The sequence below is a fragment of the Aulonocara stuartgranti genome (genome assembly GCF_965226115.1).
Source record: "Aulonocara stuartgranti genome assembly, chromosome: 14".
Classification (NCBI taxonomy): Eukaryota; Metazoa; Chordata; class Actinopteri; order Cichliformes; family Cichlidae; genus Aulonocara; species Aulonocara stuartgranti.
In genome coordinates, this window is record NC_138950.1 from 6255405 (window position 1) to 6279913 (window position 24509).

Below are 24509 nucleotides of genomic sequence, written 5' to 3' on the forward strand. Positions count from 1 at the left end.
AAAAACAAGAGATTTCATGGAAAGATAGGTGGGAAAAGAAAATATACCACACAGAACAACATTGGATATGCTGTAAAGAAGATGATAGAATTTATATAGACAGAAAAACACACTGAAGCACGGGGCATGAAAATTGATTGTAACAGCTAGTGATATCAGTCTTAAAAGTTTAGAAGATTGAAAACCCAGACTATAGTTTAAATCAGCATTACTACCCGGGTGTTGCAATAATTGTGTATCTGCGAGGCACGTTGGCAAAGCCACTGTACTCAGGGCTGAGGTCTATGCTGTCAGGCCCGCCAGGGCAAGAGAAAGTGAAATGTTGCAGCAGTGACACCAGGAAGAGGAAAATCTCCATGCGAGCAAGAGACTCTCCAATGCAAGATCTCTTTCCTGGAAGAAGAGCATAAATAAGTCAATGAGAGAAACAATATACATCTAACTGTGATGGAAAAAAAGATTTTTATGATTCTTCTGTTCACAGAAAAAAATCTTAGAAATAGTTACTCAGAATATTCCAGGAAAGGGCATAATACCACAAAAATGTGTTAATAAAGTAGATCCAATGAGGAGCACATTTTCTAAAGGCGTGGAGGATAGAAGGAAATGTGCATCATTACCTGCAGAGAAGGGCAGAAATGCAGGGTTTTTCTTAAAGTTCCCATTGTTGTCCAGAAAGTGCTGGGGGTTAAAAGACCGTGGAGTTGCCTACCGTTTTTCATCTTTTAGCACAGAGTGCAACAAGGGAATAATTAGTGTATCCTGTTGAGAAAAGATGTTCAATCAGATGGGACATTTCTTATCTGGGAACATTCTGCATAAACAGCACTAAAATAGATTACATCAAAATACCTTGGGAATTGTGTAACCCCTGAAAGAAATGTCATGTAGTGCATAGTGAGGGATGCTCAAGGGGATAATATCTAGAAAACGTTGAATTTCATGGAGGACTGCGTCTGTATATGGAAGGGACTTCTTGTCTTCCATACAAGGGCAACGCTGTCCAACTAGAGTGTCAATTTCCTGCTGAATGGTCTCTTTGGAATGAGAAGAAAATTGCAACATAATTAGTGGAGAAAGCTCTAAAGTCAGTAGCAAATCAGCAAAAAATAAGATTAAATAAAGACTTTCAAATATTTTAGTGCTGCTTTACAAAGAATTTTGGAGTGAACAATTAACACAAATTACCAATTATAATGTCATTCAGTCTGAAGTTTTATTTATTTTTAAGAGAAGAAAATCATCAGAGCAAGTGTGTAGAATTTCATTTGCTTTCTGTTTCTACCTTGTATTTGGGGGTATTTGATCAGAACATTTAATGCATATCTGATAGTTGAACTGGTGGTTTCAGTTCCTGCCACATAAAGATTCAACACTGTTGACACCAAGTTGTCATAGTGGAACTGGCTTGTAGGAATGTGCTTTTCCAGAAAGTAAAAACAATTTTATCAGTTTAACAATACAACCTCAAGATTAAAATTAAAGACTTTAAAATGCACTTGCAGGGGAATACCAATGCAAAGGAATTGTCTTATAATAGGGGGCATGCACATTTGTAAAAGAGCAATTATCAGCAGTAAATAAAAGAAGCCTAAGTGAGGTAATTCACAAAGATTTAGTCTGGTTATTAAATTTAGTTCTGTCACACCTTATTGAGTCTTAGGAGGAAGCAGTCAATGTAATCTCTGGGTGAACTTGCGTCCAGTGTGTCCTGACGTTCTTGGATTTTATTCATAATAAATGCTCTCATCTCCTCAAGTTTGGCAAACACATTGTGATGTGAACCTGGCAACCACTCCATCAACCGTGGGAAGATATTATAGAGCTGTGATGAGAGAAACAAAAAAAGACTCGATTGCTGTGTTGCAATGTTGCTGAACTCTAGCTATTATTTGGGCACATTTGGTTTTTAATTGAATCACTCACCCGCCATGCCAGTTTCATGTTATTGTTACTTTAGCTTTTACCTGGCCCTGATAACTGCTGCCAAATTTCAAGGTGTCTGAGATGATCTGCAGAAGGTATAGGAAGTGTTTATCATCATAACTGAAGCGCTGGCCAAACACCAAACAGCAGATAACATTGGACACGGTGCAGCTCAGGAAGAAGGTTGGATCAAAGGGTTTAGCTAAAAAAAAGAAAAGAAAGAAAGACATTCATCAGTGTCACCCATGAAACAACAAACCGACACTAGTCAGGAGTCAACAATTTTCATTATAGTCCTTTTTTATTATTATCAAGAATTATATGAATACTTAAACAGTTGCAACAATGGCACTCAATCAAAAATATATGTTTATTTGTGTTAAATGCTTTTTTTAAGTTTAAGGTACATTTTTAAATGTTAACTAATTTTGTATTTTATTTGAAGCAGTAGGGCATGCAAAGATTAAAATTGTAGTATCAGTATTCTAACAGAGACATTACAAAAAGTCCCTGTGTAAGAAAACGCCTGCAGATGATAGGAAATTGTCTTTTGTTACTCAGTAATCCAGCAGAAAACTAAAGAGCATCATGACAACTGACACGTACAACAGCCCTGAGAAACTGTGAACTTTAAAATTTACTGATATTTACTGGGAATTGGGCTTACCAGCAGTCAAAATCGCATCAAAATATATGACACTGTTTTACCTGAGAGCTTTTAGGATGATGTAAAAATAGGCAACATTTACTTATATGTGTGCAAAAACAGATCCAAAAATTATGGTGTTTCTGGAGCAACTTTTGATTTATTTATAACTTGATAATCACATGATTTGTGACTGCAAATCACTTAGTGTTGGTCAAAAAACAAACAGCAAGTCACAATGGACATGGTGCAAAAGCTCAAATGTACAACATCATTTAGTTTAGTTTATTTTGAATGTGTGAATATTAGTTTATAACTCTGTATATGACAAACTGAACACACAAGACAAGCACAGTCACCTTTCCATATTCTATACCAACCATTCATCTTTTCAATGCAGCCCACCAGATGACTGCTCTCCTCCTGGATCCACTCTTCCATTCCTTTACATCCCATCCCAAAGTCTTTCAAAGTTGTCAGGGTAAACCTTTGTAGCTGTTGCCAACACTCTCCATTGCTAACACCCAAACCTTTTGAAAGGTAGAAGTAACGCATAGTTTCATAAACATGACCTTCACAAAAAAGACACATTGTAACATTAAATCCTCTATATTACCGTAGCCTTTGGAAGCTTTGAAAAGTAATGGGATAGGTCCTCGGCCAGAGAAGTCATCTGCTTGGTCCACCAGCGCCTCCTTCACAGCATCATACCCCAACAAAATCACTGTGCGTTGGGGGCCCAGATACATCGTCATCACCGAGCCATATTTATCACTGAGCTGAAGGGTTAAATGGAAAAATGAGTGAGCTTATACAGACATACCAATCCCTGGGATCTTTAACACCAAAGCATAATCCTATGCCACAAGCAATGAAATATTTTGACAATCAGTTGAGGCTGATGTCTGTAAATAAATAAATAATGGTTTACTGGTATACTATAATGCTGTCTTACACAATAAAAATAACAATCAGCTTAATGGTTTTTCCATAAGAATGCACAAAAACATGCACATACACACTGCAATCAAAACAGTCAGAACATTGTGTTAAACATTATGTGGGGGTTTATGTGTTAAGAAGTAATTCAGTCACCTTTAGCATAGTTTTGAATGGGGCCCTTTTGTCCATTTGCAGCACATTTCCGATGACAGGCAGGGCAGAGGGTCCGGGAGGTAAGGCAAGTTGCCTATGACTCTTGATGCTGAAAAGTTACAGTAACGTCAAGACAGCCCCTATTAAAATCAACGTGCCAGAAAACTCCATGATTTTCCAGGACAGAAACTCTTGCTGTTCCCTGGAGTTGAAATGGCTGAGAGATCAAAAGAGAACTAATTGAAATGCAGCCATTTACGCTGCTTGTCAGGCGCTGGTCAACCTTTTGCCTGGATTTCACGCTGTGCTGCAGAATGCTGTTGAGCAATATGCTCAGCCTTGTAGTCATACTTGAATCTGTCGGTTACATGTTTAATTTCAGATTGGTGTGAGAACAGTAAGTCCTGAAGGAAAACCCCTTTTTTATGCTTATGTTACTAAACACCCACATGAGAGCGAAGGAAATCAGCTCTGCAGAAAATGCCACTGTACTGCAAGGAATAACCTTTGTCTTAGAGACAGTGGCAGCAACATTTGCATTATTCCATAGTAAATACGAAGCACCTTTTTGTTTAGCCTCCAATCTGTCATATCATCTGGGTTTATTTGAAAAGGTTAAACAAACAGAAAAAAGAACAAGTTACATTAATAAATACAGACGTAATCAAATGATCAAATAATGAGTTTCAGTACAAGTATTAAATACTTTGTGGTTTGTGTTTAAAAAATAATTTTGTTTTTAGACTGGTAAAAATACGAGTTAGTATTTTCATTGAATAATTAAGAAATGTGAAAAAATGTAAACAACAAAAATGGGCCCAGTTGACATATGAAAAGTCAGCCCTTTACCGTATAATTGAGCTAACAACAAACACCTCTTTGTTAGACATAGTACTTCCAGTCATATTAAATTGAGTGGAGCATCAGCAAAGAGGCAGCAAGAAAATATAATTTTGTGGTATTAAATATTTATATACATGAGCTGTCTTATTTAAATTACAATTTCCTCTCACAAGGAAATGCACAAGAGCAAGAACATTCACAGGAACACATTCAGCAGACAAAAACAATAGAAAAAGAAACAAGATTCCATTAAAAATTGTGGGCGATCGTGGCTCAAGAGTTGGCAGTTTGTCTTGTAATCGGAAGGTTGCCGGTTCAAGCCCCGGCTCGGACAGTCTCAGTCGTTGTGTTCTTGGGCAAGACACTTCACCCGTTGCCTACTGGTGGTGGTCAGAGGGCCCGGTGGCGCCAGTGTCCGGCAGCCTGGCCTCTGTCAGTGCGCCCCAGGGCGGCTGTGGCTACAATGTAGCTTGCCATCACCAGTGTGTGAATGGGTGGATGACTGAACGTGTAAAGTGCTTTGGGGTTCTTAGGGACTATGTGAAGTGCTATACAAATACAGGCCATTTACAAAAACACATAATAAAGGAATCTAGACTGACTGCGGTTTGTAGTTTGTACCTGAAGCCAGTTCTATCAGGTTTAGTTTGTACATCAAAGGTTAAGTATTACAGTTGTAGTAAATAAATGGAAGAACAGGGTCAAGTAGTTTAAATCCTTCTTTCTTCTTTATACAAGTGATGTCATTGATATCTGTCAATATTTTTTTCCTGTTTTTTTAAATTTTTGAATCAGTTACTGAATGTTCAATCAAGGTCTGCTATGAAGCTATGGTTATCAGTATTTTTAAGCCAAGAGTGAGCAAGAATAATATGGGTTCAGGTTAACAATATTTCTACTGGGTTTAATAGTATGTTCAAACATACAACCATACAAACAAGTAGCATTAGTCCAAGAATTAACCTTTGGAACAAATATCTTCTATGGAAGTGGTAGAGGACGTTGTGTTTATACATAAGCAGTGTCACTGCAGTGTTGCACAATTATGGATTTATTTAGATAACATAGAAGTTACATATTTAATTCTTTGATGACCGTAACAGAAAAGTTAAAAGTTATTCAGCTATGCCAAAGTTGTTTCTTCCTTAGAACTGTCTTGTTTTGTAGGCTAGAACTGGTGGATTCTCTTCCAGCCAAGATCCGGCTTTGCAGACAGCAAGCTGTCATAATGTCCTGAGAGGACAAATTGGTAACACTGCTTTGACACTCAAAATAGAGCCAAAATTCAAAATACTCACTTTATCTTTTTCCTCAAGTTTTGTGGTGTTGTGTTTTGAATTTTTATTTTTGTTCGGCCTTTGTGATTTTGGTTCCTCTCCCTGTCTGTCTCCCATTGTCAGGTTTCTGCCATGTTATGTTAAATGAGAGTTTTGTAATTGTTAAGTGTGTCTTTTGTTGTTCCCTATCTTACTTTGTCTGATGGTCCAAAATTATTATTTTTTTAAAGTCACGTGGTTAGCCAGGGGACTGAAAGAGTCTAATTTGAGCAGTTTGCAGTTCATCTAGTTGAAGGGTTATATTTATCTAATATCTAATGTTAAGTATCAACTGGATCATGAAATGCACCTTTAAATGGAAGAATAGATGACAGGTATTGTAGAAGCTTTGTGAATTAAGCTTCTACAATACTCACTTTTTTTGATTAAAGTCTTGTTATTAAGCAAATAATAAGTAATTATTGATATAACACAGTTACATATTACAAGTTAACTGCAGACTGCAGACATGGTGCTTCAGCAGCATGATGACAATGACAATGAAAAATGTCTTCATGGCGAAGACCAGAAATGAAGGTTTGACCATTTTGGGGATCGGCCCGAGTTTCGCCGTAATCGACAACAAAGTAAAGCTAGTTTTCGGCTACGAGCCCGACACGGAACCCGACGTATTATCCAGAGGTCCCTTTACTACAGTTCGGAGCCGTGGACCTGTTTTATATACACGTGGAATAGTTTTCTATATGAGATTGCTGCAGAAAGTGCAGCCTTGCCTAATGTCCACCTTATATTAACCTCCTAAGACCCAAACTCTTTCATGGCATGCATTTTTAATTTCTCTTTCCTATTTGGGCAGATTGGGACCTGATGAATGTAAAAACAAAGAATTTCCAGATTTTATTTTATTTATTTATTTATTTTTTACATGATTTTTGTTTCTGAGAAAAATGAGATCCACATATGAGGACCCCAAAGCGCTTTACACAACCAGTCATCCACCCATTCACACACACATTCGCACACTGGTGATGGCAAGCTACATTGTAGCCACAGCCATCCTGGGGCGCACTGACAGTATTCAGAATACGTTACTCTCATTGAGTAACGTAACGGAATATGTTACAAAATACATTTTGGGGCATGTATTCTGTAATCTGTAGTGGAATATATTTTAAAAGTAACCTTCCCAACACTACAAGTTGGTAATATTTTTTGTGTATTCCTACCCTGTATTTTGGGGTGTTTAATCAGCACAGTGAGAGCTCAGGGTGTAGCTGGTGGTCTCTGTTCCAGCAACAAACAGATTCAATACAGTAGAAACCAAGTTGTCGTAGTTGAACTCACTTGAGGGATTGTCCTTTTCCTAAGGAGACAAATTAGGAATATTTTTGTCTCAAAAGAAATTACAAAAAAAAAAACTAAATGCCTTTTCAGCAGCAGGCAACAGACCCACTTGAAATATAGTTTGAATAAATAATACATATTTGAATGCATCATCTCTACTGAAAAAGTCCTAAGTGTCCTTAACAAAGCAACTGATCCTTCAGTTCTTTCCAACCTGATTAATTCTGATGAGGAAGCAGTCAGTGTAGCCTCTGTGGGAGCTGGGGTCCAGGGTCTCTTTGTGCTCTTGGATTTCCCTCTTGATAAAATCTCTGGCCTCCTTTACATGTCCAAAAATAGTTTGGTGGTAGCCAAGAAGATGGTCCATGATCCAGGGAAAGATGTTGTACATCTTCCGGGGAAAAACAAAACAGCTTTATTTGTTTAAAGACGTGTGGAAACATGCAATAAATTTGATTGTGTATCAATTTTTTGGACAACACACTTCAGGTTTGTTGGTTTGGAGGTAATAATGCAGAACTATTCAATCAGTATGTTTGTCTTTTTTTTTATTATGCCCACTGACCTGACCAAGAGGAGTACTGTTAAACCTTGTGACCTTAGGCATGATGGTCAGAAGGTGCAGGAACTGCTTGTCTTCAAAACTGAAGCGTTCCCCAAAAACCAGGCAGCAGATCACATTAGAAATGGTGCTGCTTAACACAAATTGGGTGTCAAATGGTTTACCTGGAGAAAAAAGGAAAACGACAGTTGGAAATAGTTAGCAAAGTTACGAATTACAAATACAACTATGTGAAATCTTTATTTAAATAAATCATCTCATTTAGCTTATAGTTTCTCTTTGAAGAAAGATTTGACAATGAGAAACAGTCTCAACCATCAACACAAGACAGCATTATGATTAACAAAAGAAAAATATCCACCTTAATCAATTGAAGTCAACTAAAGCTAATTATCATATGATGATAACATGAAGTTCAATAATGAAGTCATCTGTCTGGATTTCTGGGCTTTTCGACTGCAACTCTTTTCTTTTTCTCACTTCCGCTTTCCTGTTTTTAAATCGAATTCTTTCATCATCACAATGATTCAATAATTTGATTTGTTTTTCTATAAATTTCTAATAAAAAAGTCTCTATTCAATGTGCTTTAAATCACAGTGTGTTTCTGTCATTTTACCTTTCGAATTCCCCCTCAGCCATGTCCACTTTATCATTGTTGCTCATCCAAGACTCCAGCTGTGTTATTATTCCACCAGCATCGAGGCCCATAGGTATTGTGCTATTTTCTGCCATTGCTGAATTTCCACCCTTCTATATTAGAATCTACTTGCCAAACATGTTGTTGTACTTCACTGTCTGCTATGGAGTAAATACTTAATATTTGTTTTGGATTGTTTGTTTCTAGAATGTACTCCAGTAGTAATAGGGTGAACGTCTAACACAAGGAGCCACACACACACCTACAGCCCAGTTAGGATCAACAAATACACTGACACACATTTATTTGTACTGTGAGAGGACTCTGAGGCTGCAAACTCTTCACATAAAGTATATAACTGTAAATCAGCATGGGTAATTTAATCTTTTCCAAGCGCATCAGTCATGTCACAGCAAGCTGACGTTATAAATGATGCTTTAGTGTTTTAGCAGGATATGCAATACTTTATGTTTTCTATGCAAAGATTAAAGAGTTCAGACAAAACAGGATTTGTACATGAATTACAAAATCTGATAGTTGTAGACTTCGCCATATGTTACTAAATTATTTGATGTATTTTATCAAAATGTTAATGCGTGTTGTTGCATTTTGTTACATATTTAGTTTTGTTTCCCTAACCTCTCTTACTACTACAGCCTATTTCTTGTGCAGGCACAAATGAAGAGTTTTGTAGTGTTTCCAAGAAATGTTCTTGTTATTAAGTTTCCTTTTTTTCAAAGTGACAGTAACTTCTCAGGTAAATATTGAATTGAACATTTTTTGGTCATATTCAAGCTACTGTACTCGAAAAAGAGTGAAAGACTCGAGCAGTGATTGAGGGAAAAAGAAAAACAGCAGTCCTTTTTCAAATCCACCCTCAACATGTTGAAAACGCACCTTTAAATGTACGTATGTGAACCCTCAAGTGTTGGCTGACTTCTTGGATCCATTCTTCCATCCCCTTGCGTCCCATCCCAAAGTCTCTCAGGGTTGTGAGTGTGAAGCGTCGCAGCTGGCGCCAGCGCTTCCCATTACTGATTGCTAAACCTGAGAAGATGAAATGTCAAGCTTAGGAAAACTTTTACACAAACTGTTATTTGAAATTTCTTTATTTTCATGTAAAGTTGATTTGGAGTCATGCCAAAGAAATCACTGGTCTTGAAAACTGATATATGGTGTCTTGTTACCATAACCATTGGTAGCTTTGAACAGAAATGGTACGGGCATTCTGCCTGTGAAGTCATCTGCCTGATCCACCAAGGCTTCTTTCACAGCATCATACCCCACCAGAACCACTGTCCGCTGCCAGCCCATCTACAGTGTCATCACAGGACCATAGGTTTCACTGAACTAAGACAAAGCTAAGAAGAAAAAAACCTTTTTTGTATTCATGCAACGTCAGCACGCAGCTAAAATAAAAATCCAGACAGTAATGGAGTGTGCTCTTGAGACTGAAGAAGTCACTTGGATGAGTGACGAAATGTTTCTCCCACAAAACGCTACGTCCAGATGAACAGAATCCACTTTTGGGGAGTGTGCCCTTGTTTATTCTTAAGTTACTGAACAATTTAACAATATGAAAAATCCTGGAGGTCCTGGAGGCAGGCGATACTTCCTTCTTTTTACACTAAACAGCCACAGCAGAGCTAAGATTAGCCCTGCCAAGATCACTGTGGCAGAAAACTCCATAATGTTGTATTTTGTATTTTTGTCCTTCCTTATATACCTACTTTCTCTCTGTGATTGGCTTCTGTAGCTAGTTTATATTTAACAGGGGTTTGGCTGGTTGGACACACATGACCAATGTGATGTTTTAATCTTGTGCACCTTAGCACACTTTTACCTTGTTAATGATGCTCATTGACAAAAAGATGTTGCAACATTTGATTTGAATAATAAAGTCAAAACATGTAAACCATCCTCATTTGACAGTCTACACTGCCCTCTACTGGAATCAAGATTTGGCCCACACACTGCTCTGGCACCTGTTTGAACATTTACACGCTGTCTGCAACAGCATACGTAACTATTATAAAATAGGTTCAGTTTCTAATACAAATCTGCTCTCTTACCAAACCAATCAACTCTGTGAAATGAATCCAAGCAATCCAATACTGTGCTTCACTCGTAGAAACATAAAATATGTTTACAGTGAATGCTGTTAAAGTAGTAAATACTTATGATCTAAATTTGAAAGGAACATTTCACAAAAATCTTTGTCAGACTTTATTTGGATTGTTTATTTTCTTTTTCATATGAAACTGGGTTTACCTGCTCAGCACTAAGGAGAAACATAGTGATTACAATTTAATGTTCAAGACTAGGTGTTTACATAAAAACATATGCTTTGTTGACAGGCCTAAAGTAATTTGTACTAGCTGTTAGTTAACTTATAAGTGCAACACATACTGTTTATATTGCTTTTGCATTTGGTTTGGTTCCATTTTGAACCGAGTCAAGGAATCCTTCATAATGTGTCTATACCAAATTTTGAACTATGTATCAATTTAGAAAGCAGCAACAAGTTACCTGAAATTAGTAAATGCACTATTCATTTTTTTTTTTATTAATTTCAACACCATAAACAGAGATAATATATTTTTTAGATTTTACATCATTTATTTTGAAAAAAATTAAACCCACTAGTCATGTCATACTGCAAACAATGAGCATGACATTTGTAATTATTGATAGAAAACAGTTGTATATTAACATAAAGCCCTAAAATAAAGACATGGTGCTTCAGCATCATGATGACAATGCAAAAACAAGCAGATATGAAGGTTGACTTCAAAGAATAAAGCAATGTGCTTCTGGAAGAAGACAGATATCCTTCAATTCTATACTAGAGGATGACTAGTTTTTCTTAAGTTAATGGGGATTCTATTGGAGCACTCTACAAGTAGTAATAACAGGCTGCTCTGATGGTATGCTTTGACCATTTTCAATTCAATTCAATTCAATTTTCAATTCAATTTTATTTATACAGCCCCAAATCACAACAACAATCACCTCAAGACGCTTTATATTTTAAGGCAGACCCAGCAATAATATATACATAGAAAAACCCAAAAATTATATTGTGTTTTCAAATGATTAACTTTAGGTCTACCATGTCAGTACTTGTAAATGCTGTCAGTATTTACAGTATTGTCTTTAGCTTTGTCTGACATGACATAATGTTGCCTATGTGTTTACTTGGACATCCACTGGCTGTCTGGCACATAGGTCACTCAGTGTAACCTTTTTAAAGCTCCTCAATCATTAACATTTATTGATATTGTGACTGTTGGTGTTGTAATAGTGTGGTTACAATGAATATATTGATCCACTCTGGTGCAACAATTAACTGCTATTTGTTACAGTTAAAATTTTGTTTTAAAGATCTTTTTTGATTTCTTAGAAAAGCAAGGGTATGCATGAAGCTGTAATGCTTTTGCAGGTTATGTAGTATCTTTATTTTGAATCCACTGCATCCAGATATACATAAGGAATAAAGAGTACAGGCAAAGCAGGTTTCATACATGAGCTATGCAATACAGCAAAATTCCAACTGTCATCTATTAGATAACCTTTGTATTCTGTTACTTGTTTGTTTATACTCATTGCTAGTTAGTTTATGTTTGACAGAGAGTTGGCAGGAGCACCGCATTAGAGCACAGGTGAGCCATGTGATCTTCCTGTTCACCTTAGTACACCTATTTCTCATTTCATTGCCAAACAGCTATTACAACATTTGACCTGATTTCTATAATCAAAACATGTAAAACAGCTCCGTCCTCTTCACCAAGATTGCACGTTAATGATTCACAGGAATGACTCAGGGCGTGGATATTCTTTATCATCAACTCTGAAAGACTTGTTGAAATTATTATATAAAACCTATGAGTAACTTTATCGTGTTTCTGTGTTTGTGTTTTGACAAAAAAAAAATGAAAGAAACAAAAAAAACAAACAACAACAACAACAATTTGTCAGTAAATTCACTATTTAGTTTAAAACACTACAGAAACTCTTAGAACTTAGATTCAGCACATTATTTGAAATCATGCCTTCCCAGCTAAAACCCCACATCTCACTTATATTATTATTATTTCATGTCTTTTTTCTATATCACAGACATAACAGCAAAAATTTATTGCACATTCATTTAACTCTACTTTTAATTGTGCATTTAATGTTACTGCACCACATTAACGCAATGCAGCATGTTGTAGAGATCCATGTCAGTGATAGTGCTGCAAATGATGACAGACTGAGTGGCTCTCATTTTAACGTGCTGTAGCTATGATTTGATGACTTCGAGGTAAATTGGCAAAGCTGCTGTACTCTGGATCGAGGTCTACACTGTCAGGGCCTCCTTCACAGGAAAAGGTGAAATCCTGCAGCAGTGAGACTACGAAGATAAAAAGCTCCATACGAGCAAGAGACTCGCCAACACACGCTCTCTTCCCTGTAAAGACACACAATCACAAATCACTCTATGGTAACCAAAATTGCTTGTTCTTATTAATTTAGGCTTTCTACCTTACAATAATAAGTGCCTTGAGGCCAGGTTAGCTGATTTATATAGAGCTACAGCTGAAAATTGTATAATTTATCAACTGTGTCAGGACTTTATGTACCTGCAGAGAATGGCATGAATGCAGGATTTTTCTTGAAGTTGCCGTTATGGTCCAGGAAGTGCTGGGGATTGAAGAACCTGGGAGTGGCCCATTGCTTTTCCTCTTTCAGCACAGAGTGCAAGAAAGGAATAATTACAGTGTCCTGTTCAGAACAAATATGTTGTTAGTCTATTGATGCTTTTAATACTTTTGACATTAACCCCTGACATGATGCACAATGGACTTAATACTGACTGTAATACGTATAATGTCTTGGAATTAAGAATACCTTTGGGATTGTATAACCCCTGAAGGATATGTCATTCAGTGCATAGTGAGGTACGCTGAAGGGCACAATGTCAAGAAAACGTTGGACCTCATGGATGACAGCATCTGAAAATGGGAGGGACTTCCTGTCGTGCATCCTGGGACAACGATCTTTTCCAATTACAGTGTCAATCTCTTGCTGCATTTTCTCTGGACAAAGCAAAACAAAAACTATAACCGCTCTGATCTGTTTGTAATGACTGCTAAGTTTTAGATTCACAAACAGACTTATCCCTAACTATAATATATTTAGGGCTAAAAGCAAGTTGGTAATACTTTTTTCTGTACACCTACCCTGTATTTTGGGGTATTTAATCAGCACACTGAGAGCATATCTCAGGGTGGAGCTGGTGGTCTCTGTTCCAGCAACAAACAGATTCAGTACAGTAGAAACCAAGTTGTCATAATTGAACTCACTTGAGGGATTGTCCTTTTCCTAAGGAGACAAATTAGGAATATTGTTGTCTCAACAGAAACCAAATTTAAAATACTCAAATGCCTTTTTAGCAGCACATAACAGACCAGCTCGAAATATAGTTTAAATAATTCCAACCTGTTTAATGCAAATACGGAAAAAAGAACGACACAATGCAAAGTGCCCTAAACAAAGCAACTGATCCTTCAGTTCTTTCCAACCTGATTAATTCTGATGAGGAAGCAGTCAATGTAGTCTCTGGGGGAGCTGGGGTCCAGTGTCTGTTTGTGCTCTTGGATTTTCCTCTCGATAAAATCTCTGGCCTCCTCTGCATGCCCAAAAATAGTTTGGTGGTAGCCAGGAAGATGCTCCATGAGCCGGGGAAAGATGTTGTACATCTTCAGGAGGGAAAAACACAGCAGCTTTATTTGTCTAAAGACGTATGAAAATATGCAATCAGTATTACTGAGTATTAATTCTTTAGACAACACACTTCGTGTCAGGGACCTGGATCTGAGCGACCCAGGGTCCATGAGCAGCTATGGACTGATATAATATATTATGTATGTTGGCTGCACTGTGCTGCTGTTCTTGTGTTCTCCATGCTTGTATGTATAGGCAAGTGGATGTGTCTGTGAGTGAGCACTGGGTTTCAGGCAGGCCTGGTGGGTGTGTCCCGTCTGGAGACTGGCCACACCTAAAGCAGATGATCACACACACCTGCAGCTAATGAAGCCTAGTCGGGGAGCTACTTAAGAGTGTGGATGAGCGCGTCTTGGTCGTCTTGGTGTGGGATCGTTGTGTGAGACTCCATGTTAGTGGGCTTCGTGAGCCAAGTTAAGTGAGTGCATGCCTGAGTGTCCTGACGGTTGCTTCTTTGTTATTTTCTCCAGGAAGGAGCATGGAAGACAAGAGCAGCGAGCACTGGGTGCGCGGACACACAGGAGCAGAAGAGCACGGACTTGTGGGTGGAAGACACGACATGGGAGTCAAGGGAACACACTGGGATTTATTATTCTGTGTACTATTTACACCACTGTAAATAAAGGCACTGTTTATCATAAAGAGTCTAGCATTTGGGTCCTCCTTCCTCACATCCCCACGGTTGGCCAGTGCTAACTGTGACACTTCAGCGTTGTTGGTTTGGAGGTAAAAAATGCAGAACTATCTGATCAGTATGTTTGTTGTATTTTTTTTATATGTTAATTTTTTTGTAATCATGTCCACTGACCTGACCAAGAGGAGTACTGTTGAACCTTATGATCTTAGTTATGATGGTCAGAAGGTGCAGGAACTGCTTGTCTTCAAAACTGAAGCGTTCCCCAAAAACCAGGCAGCAGATCACATTAGAAACAGTGCTGCTTAACAAAAATTGGGGGTCAAATGGTTTACCTGGAGAAAAAAGGAAAAAGACAGTTGGAAATAGTTTGCAAAGTTACGAATTAAAAATGCAAATGTTAGGTTTTTATTTAAATAAATCATCTAATTTAGTTTAGTTTCTTTTGAAGAAAGATTTGACAGTAAGAAACTTTCTGTCAGTTGGCTGGGTCTGTGACCCAGCATTTTCAAGTTTATGGTCTTTTTGTGAATTTTTTGTTTGGAATGATGCATCCATCCATTCGCTTCCGCTTATCCTTTTCAGTGTCGCAGGAGCCTATCCCAGCTGTCATAGGGCGAGAGGCAGGGTACGCCCTGGACAGGTCACCAGTCTGTCGCAGGGCCAACACACAGAGACAGGCAACCATTCGCGCTCACATTCACTCCAGCATTCACACCTATGGGCAATTTGGATTAATCAATTAACCTATCCCCACAAACTGCATGTCTTTGGATGGTGGGAGGAAGCTAGAGTACCCGGAGGTAACCCACACAAACACATGCAAGAACATGCAAACTGCACACAGAAAGATCCCAGCCTGATGATGGAATTGACCTTCCTGCTGTGTGGCAACAGCTGACCACCGTGCAACTGTGCTGCACCATGGATGGGTGGTTGGCACTAAATAAAAGAAAAATAGAAAACTTCATGGATGTAGTTTTCTATTATTTAGTATTAACTTATTCTTAGCATTGGCAGTATGCTTAGTTACATTTGCTTCCATGTTGTCTGGTCCAGGTGTCTCGTCTCCCCTTCCTGTCCCATGTCTGTCCTTTCTGTCATGTCTCGTTCCCTCTTTCTCAAGTGCCCCTTGTTTAAGTCTCCCTCTCTCTCTAGTGCTCCCTCACTCTTGTTCTCCCTCGGTCCCTCTGTCTGTCTCTCATGTTTGCTTTCTCTTGAACCTTGTGTCAAGCTTGTGCTTCCCAGTTTACATCTCTCCACGTTTCCTGCTTTATTTTGACAGTCTTGTGTTCCATGTTCAGTATTAGTTTTGCTTGCCCTTTGGTGTCATGTTGATTTGTGTCAGCTGTGTTCCCCATATGTTTCCACTTCCCACATTACCCTTCTGTGTATTTAACTCCTCTGTCTCCCTTTGTTCACTGTCAGGTCGTCTGTTTTCCTCTCCTTATGATCCATGGATTTAATGTTGTCTTTAGTCTCAGTTTTTGCACGCTCCTTTTCATGTTAATGTTTTTCTTGTCTAGTCTTAGTGTTTCCCAGTTTAGGTTATAGTTTAGTTTTTGCCTTAGCCTTTTGCTTTTGTGTTTTCATCAGCCAAAATAAACAACTCGCTTTTTGTTGTACTCCAGTCTTGTTTCTTGTTATTCTGCTTCTTTGTCTGCTCCACAAATATACTGGCCATTCGGCTGTTTACACTTTCACAACAACCGACAAAAGAGAGCATTATGATAAACAAAAAAAGTTCTTCACATTAATCAACTGAAGTCCACTAAGGTTAATTATCATATGATGATATCATGAAGTTCAATAATGAAATCATCTGTCTGGATTTTTGGGCTTTTGGATTGCAATTCTTTTCTTTTTCTCACTTCTGCTTTCCTCTTTTTAAATCAAATTCTTTCATCATCACGCTGATTCTCTAATTTGATTTGATTTTCATAACAAAAAAATCTCTGCTCTGTGTAAATCTCAGTGTTTTTCTGTCATTCTACCTTTCAAAATCTCCCTCAGCCATGTCCACTTTATCATTGTTGCTCATCCAAGTCTCCAGCTGTGTTATTATTACCACCAGCATGTGCTATCTCCTGCCATTGCTGAATTTCCACCCTTCTATGTTGCTTCATTGGAATCTACTTGCCAAATACTTTGTTGTACTTCACTGTCTGCTATGGAGTAAATACTTAAGTATTTTTTTGGATTGTTTGTTTCTAGCATGTACCCCAGTAGTCACGAGGTTAACACAAAGCTAACACAAAGAGGCAGACAAACACACACCTACAGCCAGGTTAGGATGAACAAATACACTGAAACCCATTTGTTTGTACTGTGAGAGGACTCTGAGGCTGCAAACTCTTCACATAAAGGCCCAGACTAACCAGAGAGCAGCATTACTCCATTATAGTGTAATTACACTTTAAGTATTAACAGCAGCATAGTTCCTAGGCATGGCACAAAATTATCTGTGTTCACGCCTACTTACTCTCTGTTATATAGGCCACTCTGTATAAACTGATTTTGCTCCAAACTTGTGGTTAGATCATTAACTTTTATTGATAATATTCTCCTGAGACCTAGCCTATTCAGTTAAGTCCTCTGCAGCTGACACACAAATCACAAAAAAAGTTTGACTGAAAGATCCATTTTTCCTCAGTTTTCAGGTGGATATGACAATTGAAAGTAAATAATTTTATTAAAACATATAACTGTAAATTGGCATGGATAAGTTTATCCTTTCCAAGTGCATCACTCATGTCACAGCAAGCAGACGCTATAAACGATACTTTAGTGTTTTAGCATGTTATGCAATATTCCATGTCTTCTGTTCAAACGTTAAAGAGTTCAGACAAAGCAGGATTTGCATGTTAATTGCAAAATCTGATAGACTTCAAATGTTACTGAATTATTTGACATATTTTATCAACACTTTTATGTGTATTTGGTGCATTTTGTTACATATTTATTTTTGCTTCTTACTACAGCCTATTTCTTGTGCAGGCACAAATTAATGCCAGTCAATTCTGAGGTAAATATTGAATTGAAATCTTTTTTGTCATAGTCAAGCTACTGTACTGGAAAAAGAGAGAGAGAAGCAATGATTGAGCAATGAATGATTTTTCAAATCCACCCTGTATGTAATATGTGCCCATACAATAGCTAAAAACGCACCTTTAAATGTACGTATGTGAACCCTCAAGTGTTCGCTGACTTCTTGGATCCATTCTTCCATCCCCTTGCGTCCCATCCCAAAGTCTCTCAGGGTTGTGAGTGTGAAGCGTCGCAGCTGGCGCCAGCGCTTCCCATTACTGATTGCTAAACCTGAGAAGATGAAATGTCAAGATTAGGAAAAACTTTTACACAAACTATTATTTGAAATTTCTTTATTTTCATGTAAAGTTGACTTAGAGTCATGCCAAAGAAATCACTCGTCTTGAAAACTTCAGTTCAGTTCAGTTCAGTTCATTTTTATTTCAAACATTTCAAACATGTGCCTTCACAATCATTACAAAATATCATTCCATTATTTGTTTGAAAAGGAGTAGGCTGAAGTATTTACTTATTTGTCCCTACCCCCTCAAGTTTTACCTCTCATTCATTTAATTTTTTTTTGTCTTAAATTAAACAAACAACATATGAAACATATGAAGTAAAACAAAACATAACATACATAAATCAAAAACAAGAAATTAGCAAGCCCCACCACAGTATAGTTTCTTTCATATGAAAAATACAGAATGTGTATATTTGCAGATACACAAGTTATGGAAAAACAACAAACCAAAACAAAACAAAAAAACAAAAAAGAACCGCAACACCATTACCAGCAACATTACCGTCCTGGGTTAACCCCGTTTTCTTCATTCTTATACTTATTTAAAATTAGGTTTTTATATTTTACTTTAAACTGTTTTATGTTTTGACTGTCTTTTATTTCTTCTGTTAGACTGTTCCATAATTTAACTCCTGCAATTGAGATAGACATAGTTCTTAAAGTTGTTCTAGCACTTTGTATTTTTAAATTCCATTTCCCTCTTAAGTTATACCCACCTTCTCTTTCTATGAACAATTTACAGATTTCTTTGGGAAGCAATTTATTTCTTACTTTATACATTATTTGCGCTGTTTTAAGCTTCACCAAGTCTTGGAATTTAATAGCTTGCATTTTGACAAAGAGTGCATTTGTATGGTCCCTGTACCCTACATTATTTATTAATCTAATGGCCCTTTTCTGTATTATAGTTATTGTTTGTGTGTTACTTTTGTATGTGTTTCCCCAGACCTCTACACAGTAGCTCATATATGGCAGTAGTAAAGCACAGTATAAAATGTGCAGTGCTTTCTGATCCAACATATGCTTTGCTTTCCCCAGGACGGCAATGCCCCGTGCCAATTTCCCCCGAACATAAGTAATGTGTGGCTTCCAACAGAGCTTGTGGTCAATGATCACCCCAAGAAATTTTATTTCATTTACTCTTTCTAAATATACATTGTCAACACATATTTCTACTTCGATGTTTTTCTTTTGGTTTCCAAACAACATAAATTTGGTTTTATCTAGATTCAATGATAATTTATTTATATCAAACCACTTCTTTAATATCGTTAATTCCTGTGTGATCATCCCCAAAACCTGTAGCAACTCCACACCTGAACACAGTATATTTGTGTCATCTGCAAATATTACAAACTTTAAAATCTCCGATACTCTGCAGATATCATTTAAGTATATAATAAACATTTTTGGACCCAGTACTGAACCTTGAGGTACTCCACAAGCTATATCCATCAAATTAGATTTATATTCATTTATTTGTACATATTGTTGCCTATTCCCTACATAGCTTTTTAACCATTCCAAAACCACTCCCCTAAACCCATACTTTTCCAGTTTTTTTAATAGAATTTCATGATTAACAGTATCAAACGCCTTCTTTAGATCTAAGAAAACTCCGAGCGCATACCTCTTATTATCCATACATTCCGTTATCTTTTCCATTAAATCTATCAGTGCCAAAGCTGTTGATCTGTTGCTTCTGAACCCATACTGACTATCTGTCATTAATTCATATTTTTCCACAAAACTATCAAATCTTTTTATGAAGAGTTTTTCCAGTATCTTAGAGAACTGGGAGAGTATTGACACTGGTCTATAGTTTGTAAAATGATGTCTTTCACCGGTTTTGTAAATGGGAATAACTTTAGCAACTTTCATTTTTTGTGGAAAAACTCCTTTTTGAAACGACAAGTTGAATATATATTTTAATGGTTTTACGATACCATCAATAACTGTCTTTACCGTTACCATATCAATATCATTCCAGTCTGTACTGGTTTTGTTCTTAAGTCCTCTAACTATGTCATAAATCTCTTTCTCTTCCACTGCTCTTAAAAACATTGAGCTACTATTCCTTTCAATATTTTCACCAGTGTCCCTTTCTATTCCATCAACCTTTATTTCTTCTGCCAGTTTTGGCCCTATGTTTACGAAGAATTCATTAAAGCCATTTACTATCTCTTCCATGTTATTAATACTTCTTGTCCCTTCTATAAAGTATCCAGGGTAATCATTATTCCTTGATTCATTTTTGATTATTCTGTTTAATACATTCCATATATCTCTTGTGTTATCTTTATTGTGTTCTAACCTTTTAATGTAATACTCTCTTTTACAGGATCTCATTATATTAGTTAATTTATTTTTGTAAGTTTTATACTTCATTTCAGTTTCTATTGTTCTCTTTTTTATGAATTCTCGATATAGGGTATTCTTTTTTTTGCTGGCATTTTGTAGTCCTTTTGTCATCCATGGTCTTCCTGCATAGTTGTGTTTCCTATTGATTTCAATTACTGGGCAGTTTTTATCAAGTAATGTGTTAAATGTTCTTAAAAATCCTTCGTAAGCTTTATTAACTTCTGTTTGTTCATACACAATATTCCAATCTTGCTTTAAAAGTTCATTTCTAAGACAATTTAAGGTCTTCTCTGTTCTTATTCTTTTGTAAATAATCTTATGTCCATCGTTGTTCACTTTATAATGGCATTTATAAGATGCAAAGACTGGTAAATGGTCACTTATATCATTGATTAACAGCCCACTTTTTATCTTTCCTTCTATTATATTTGTAAATATATTATCTAATAGAGTTGCACAATGAGATGTTATTCTGGTCGGTCTTGTTATCAGTGGAAATAAACCGATGCTGTACATGGAATCAATAAATTCTTCTGTACTCTTATTATGATTTGGATTCAATAAGTCAATATTAAAGTCCCCACAAATAAACATTCTTTTCTGATTTATATTTGTAAATAAGTCCTCCATATTATCCTTAAATATCTCAATCTTAGATCCTGGTGTTCTATATATACAACTGACAATTAGGTTTTTCCTTTTTTCTATACTTATTTCCACTGATAAACATTCCATCACTCCATCAATAACAGTTGTCATTCTTCCCATTCTTTTGTACTTTAGGTACAAACTGATATATGGTGTCTTGTTACCATAACCATTGGTAGCTTTGAACAGAAATGGTACGGGCATTCTGCCTGTGAAGTCATCTGCCTGATCCACCAAGGCTTCTTTCACAGCATCATACCCCACCAGAACCACTGTCCGCTGCCAGCCCATGTACAGTGTCATCACAGGACCATAGGTTTCACTGAACTAAGACAAAGTAAAAAGCCTTGTTTATATTTATGCAACGTCAGCATGCAGCTAAAATAAAAATCCAGAACAGTAATGGAGGGTGCTCTTGTTTATTCTTACTGAACAATTTAACAATATGAAAAATGCTAAAAATTAATAAATAAATAAATAAAAATTCCAAACTCACCTTAAGTATGCTTTTAAAAGGTACATTTTTGTCTATTTGTGGCAGGTTTCCTAGAAGAGGAAGTGGAGCAGGTCCTGGAGGCAGGCGATACTTCCTTCTTTTTACACTAAACAGCCACAGCAGAGCTAAGATTAGCCCTGCCAAGATCACTGTGGCAGAAAACTCCATAATGTTGTATCATTTTTTTATTTTTGTCCTTCCTTATATACCTACTTTCTCTCTGTGATTGGCTCCTGTAGCTAGTTTATATTTAACAGAGGTTTGGCTGGTTGGACACACATGACCAATATGATGCTGTAATCTTGTGCACCTTAGCACACTTTTACCTCATTAATGATTCTCATTGACAAAATCCTTTGCAATACTTGATTTGAATAATAAAGATAAAAACTTTGCTAGATTTAAATAGAAAATTGGTGTAAAATATCCATAACAATAATTGGCAATAATGTAAATTTGCTGCACTACAAACTTGATAATGATGCCAACTAACACAAAATATAACCAGACCTTGTTGATAAGAACAACTGATAATAAAATCTCACATGAACGACAGTTATTTGACAGTCTACACTGCCCCCTACTGGAATCAAGATTTGACCCACAAACTGCTCTGACACCTGTTTGAACAGTTATATGCTGTCTGTAACAGCATAGGCACATATAAACTAATAGTGAATGCTGTTTAAGTAGCAAATACTCATGATCTAAAAGCAGCATTTCACAAAATTATTCAATATCAAGTCTTTTTCAGACTTTATTTGGATTGTTTATTTTCTTTTTCATATGAAACTGGGGTTACCTGCTCAGCACTAAGGAGAAACATAGTTTTGTTAAGTTTAAACAGCAATTACAATTTGATGTTCAAAAAACCTTTATGCTTTGTTGACACGTCTAAAGTAATTTGTACTAGCTGTTAGTTAACTTATAACTGGAACACATACTGTTTATATTTCATGCCTGTGCTTATTGGTTTGGTTCAATTTTGACCCGAGTCAAAAATTCCCTAATAATGTGTCTATAGTAAATGTTGAACTATGTATCCATTTAGAAACCAGTAACAAGTTACCTGAATTTAGTAAATGGATAATTAATTAATAATCCATTAAGTTCAGAGAGCAGAGAGAATGTATTTATATAAATTATGACACAATCTGATGTTCTATTTTATATGAAAGGATAACTCTGATTAATGATTTAAATATGTTTTTTTAAAGTGGAAATGATTATAACATTCTTAAACATTCATATAAAGTTATATAATCATTATGACTGTTAAAGACAGGTATAACTGAATTATCATTAAATAAAATCCTTGCAACTGCAATTTATAATTATTAACAGTGAATAATATTTAGAAAGAACTTGATTTTTGCAAACTAAACCATTCAATGTCATGGACACTGTGTTCTGTGCCCACATTTACAGTATTGTATTCTTTGCAGTCAGCAGAAAACGTCTGGTTGGTTTCTTTATGATTATGTTCTCAGTTTGTCTTATAGTTTTGTTACCCTTTGGAATCTACTTTCTGCTTGTGGTTCATATTTAATTCTTTGTTTTTCAGTGTTTTGTGCCTCTCCTGTGTTCTCTTGAATTATGTCAAGACTTTTTCTCTGTCTCTCATTTTTCCTTATCATGTTACTTCCTGTTTTATTTTGGTAGTCTTTTGTTCTTTGTGTCTTGTGGCTGTTTTACCTCCTTTTGTCATTATCAGTGACTAGTTCCACATGTTCCCATCTTTTCCCTATTCCCCAGGCCCCTGTGTATATATAGCTCTGTCTTTGTTTTACTCCTTATAACTTCCTGAGAATAAACACCTTCAAGTTTGAAACTATTGCTTTCAGAAGGAATCCCTCCAAGGGATGCATTACAGCCAAGTGGAAGAGTTTAAATATCTTGCTCTTGTTCACAAGTAATATGTAATAGGCTTCTTGGTTTTCTGAAGGTTGATGTACTAGCACTGGCAAGGAATTTAATTTCATGGAGTGAACCTGTGTATACAACAGCCTGTCCTGCAGCTATTCTCCAGTATGGGACGCAGACCCATCGTCTTCATCGGGTGGAAGTAAGCATCGCAAGTGTTTGGAAGCAGGGAGGGGGGTGAGTGTGTGTCTGTTTCAGTGCACATGCATATGTATGCATGTGTGTGTGTGTCCCATGTTCAACTGAGAGAGACCGTCCTTTCACCTGGTTAAGCAAAAAGTCAACAGTCCTCCAGCCGATGCAGGTGGCCTTGAGGCTTGAAGGATAGGGTCAGAGAGTCAAAACACAGTCTTGTAATCTGGGAGAAATTGTTGTGCCAGCCAGTCATTCGGTCTTGGAGCCATTTGCCCTTGGAGCCTTCTGGCTGGCCCCGGGCAGCCACATGAAGATAATGGTTGTTTGGGTTAGGGTCAGAATCTCATCTCTGATTTTTGCAGATGATGTGGTTCTGTTGGCTTCATCGGGTGAGGGCCTCCAGCTCGCACTGGAACGGTTCGCAGCCGAGTGTGAAGCAGCGGGAATGAGGATCAGCACCTCCAAATCTGAGGCCATGGTTCTCAGCCGGAAAAGGGTGGAGTGCCCACTCCGGGTCGGGGATGAGTTCCTGCCCCAAGTGGAGGAGTTCAAGTATCTCGGGGTATTGTTCGCGAGTGATGGGAGAAGGGAGCCGGAGATCGACAGACGGATTGGGGCTGCAGCTGCAGTAATGCAGACGCTGCACCGGTCCGTCGTGGTGAAGAGGGAGTGTAAAAGCGAAGCTCTCAATTTACCGGTCGATCTACGTCCCTACCCTCACCTATGGCCACGAGCTGTGGGTAGTGACCGAAAGAACGAGATCGCGGATACAAGCGGCGGAAATGAGCTTCCTCCGAAGGGTGGCTGGCCTCTCCCTTAGAGATAGGGTGAGAAGTTCGGCCATCCGGGAGGGGCTCAGAGTAGAGCAGCTGCTGCTCCAC

General features: G+C 37.3%; 1 protein-coding gene and 1 pseudogene across 2 annotated transcripts; both read right to left on the reverse strand.

The window, feature by feature from the left end:
* Nucleotides 1–26: 26 nt before the first annotated feature.
* On the reverse strand, nt 27–22765 carry LOC309686958 (annotated as a pseudogene). Its single transcript, XR_014280736.1, has 18 exons — nt 21571–22765; nt 21239–21401; nt 17903–18052; nt 14909–15069; nt 13899–14075; nt 13557–13698; nt 12957–13412; nt 12608–12784; nt 10603–10612; nt 9892–10087; nt 9519–9681; nt 9229–9378; nt 7697–7857; nt 7346–7522; nt 7014–7150; nt 853–1037; nt 621–762; nt 27–393 (listed from the first exon to the last, which is right to left on the reverse strand). The product of XR_014280736.1 is annotated as an uncharacterized misc_RNA (transcript).
* On the reverse strand, nt 1070–6373 carry LOC309721106 (cytochrome P450 2F2-like; the record flags this gene model as incomplete). Its single annotated transcript, XM_082558457.1, has 8 exons — nt 1070–1354; nt 1649–1825; nt 1968–2128; nt 2953–3102; nt 3189–3351; nt 3668–3776; nt 5809–5893; nt 6274–6373. 8 exons carry the CDS (start codon nt 6371–6373, stop codon nt 1316–1318), a joined length of 984 nt encoding a protein of 327 aa, XP_082414583.1. The 3' UTR covers nt 1070–1315.
* Nucleotides 22766–24509: the final 1744 nt, after the last annotated feature.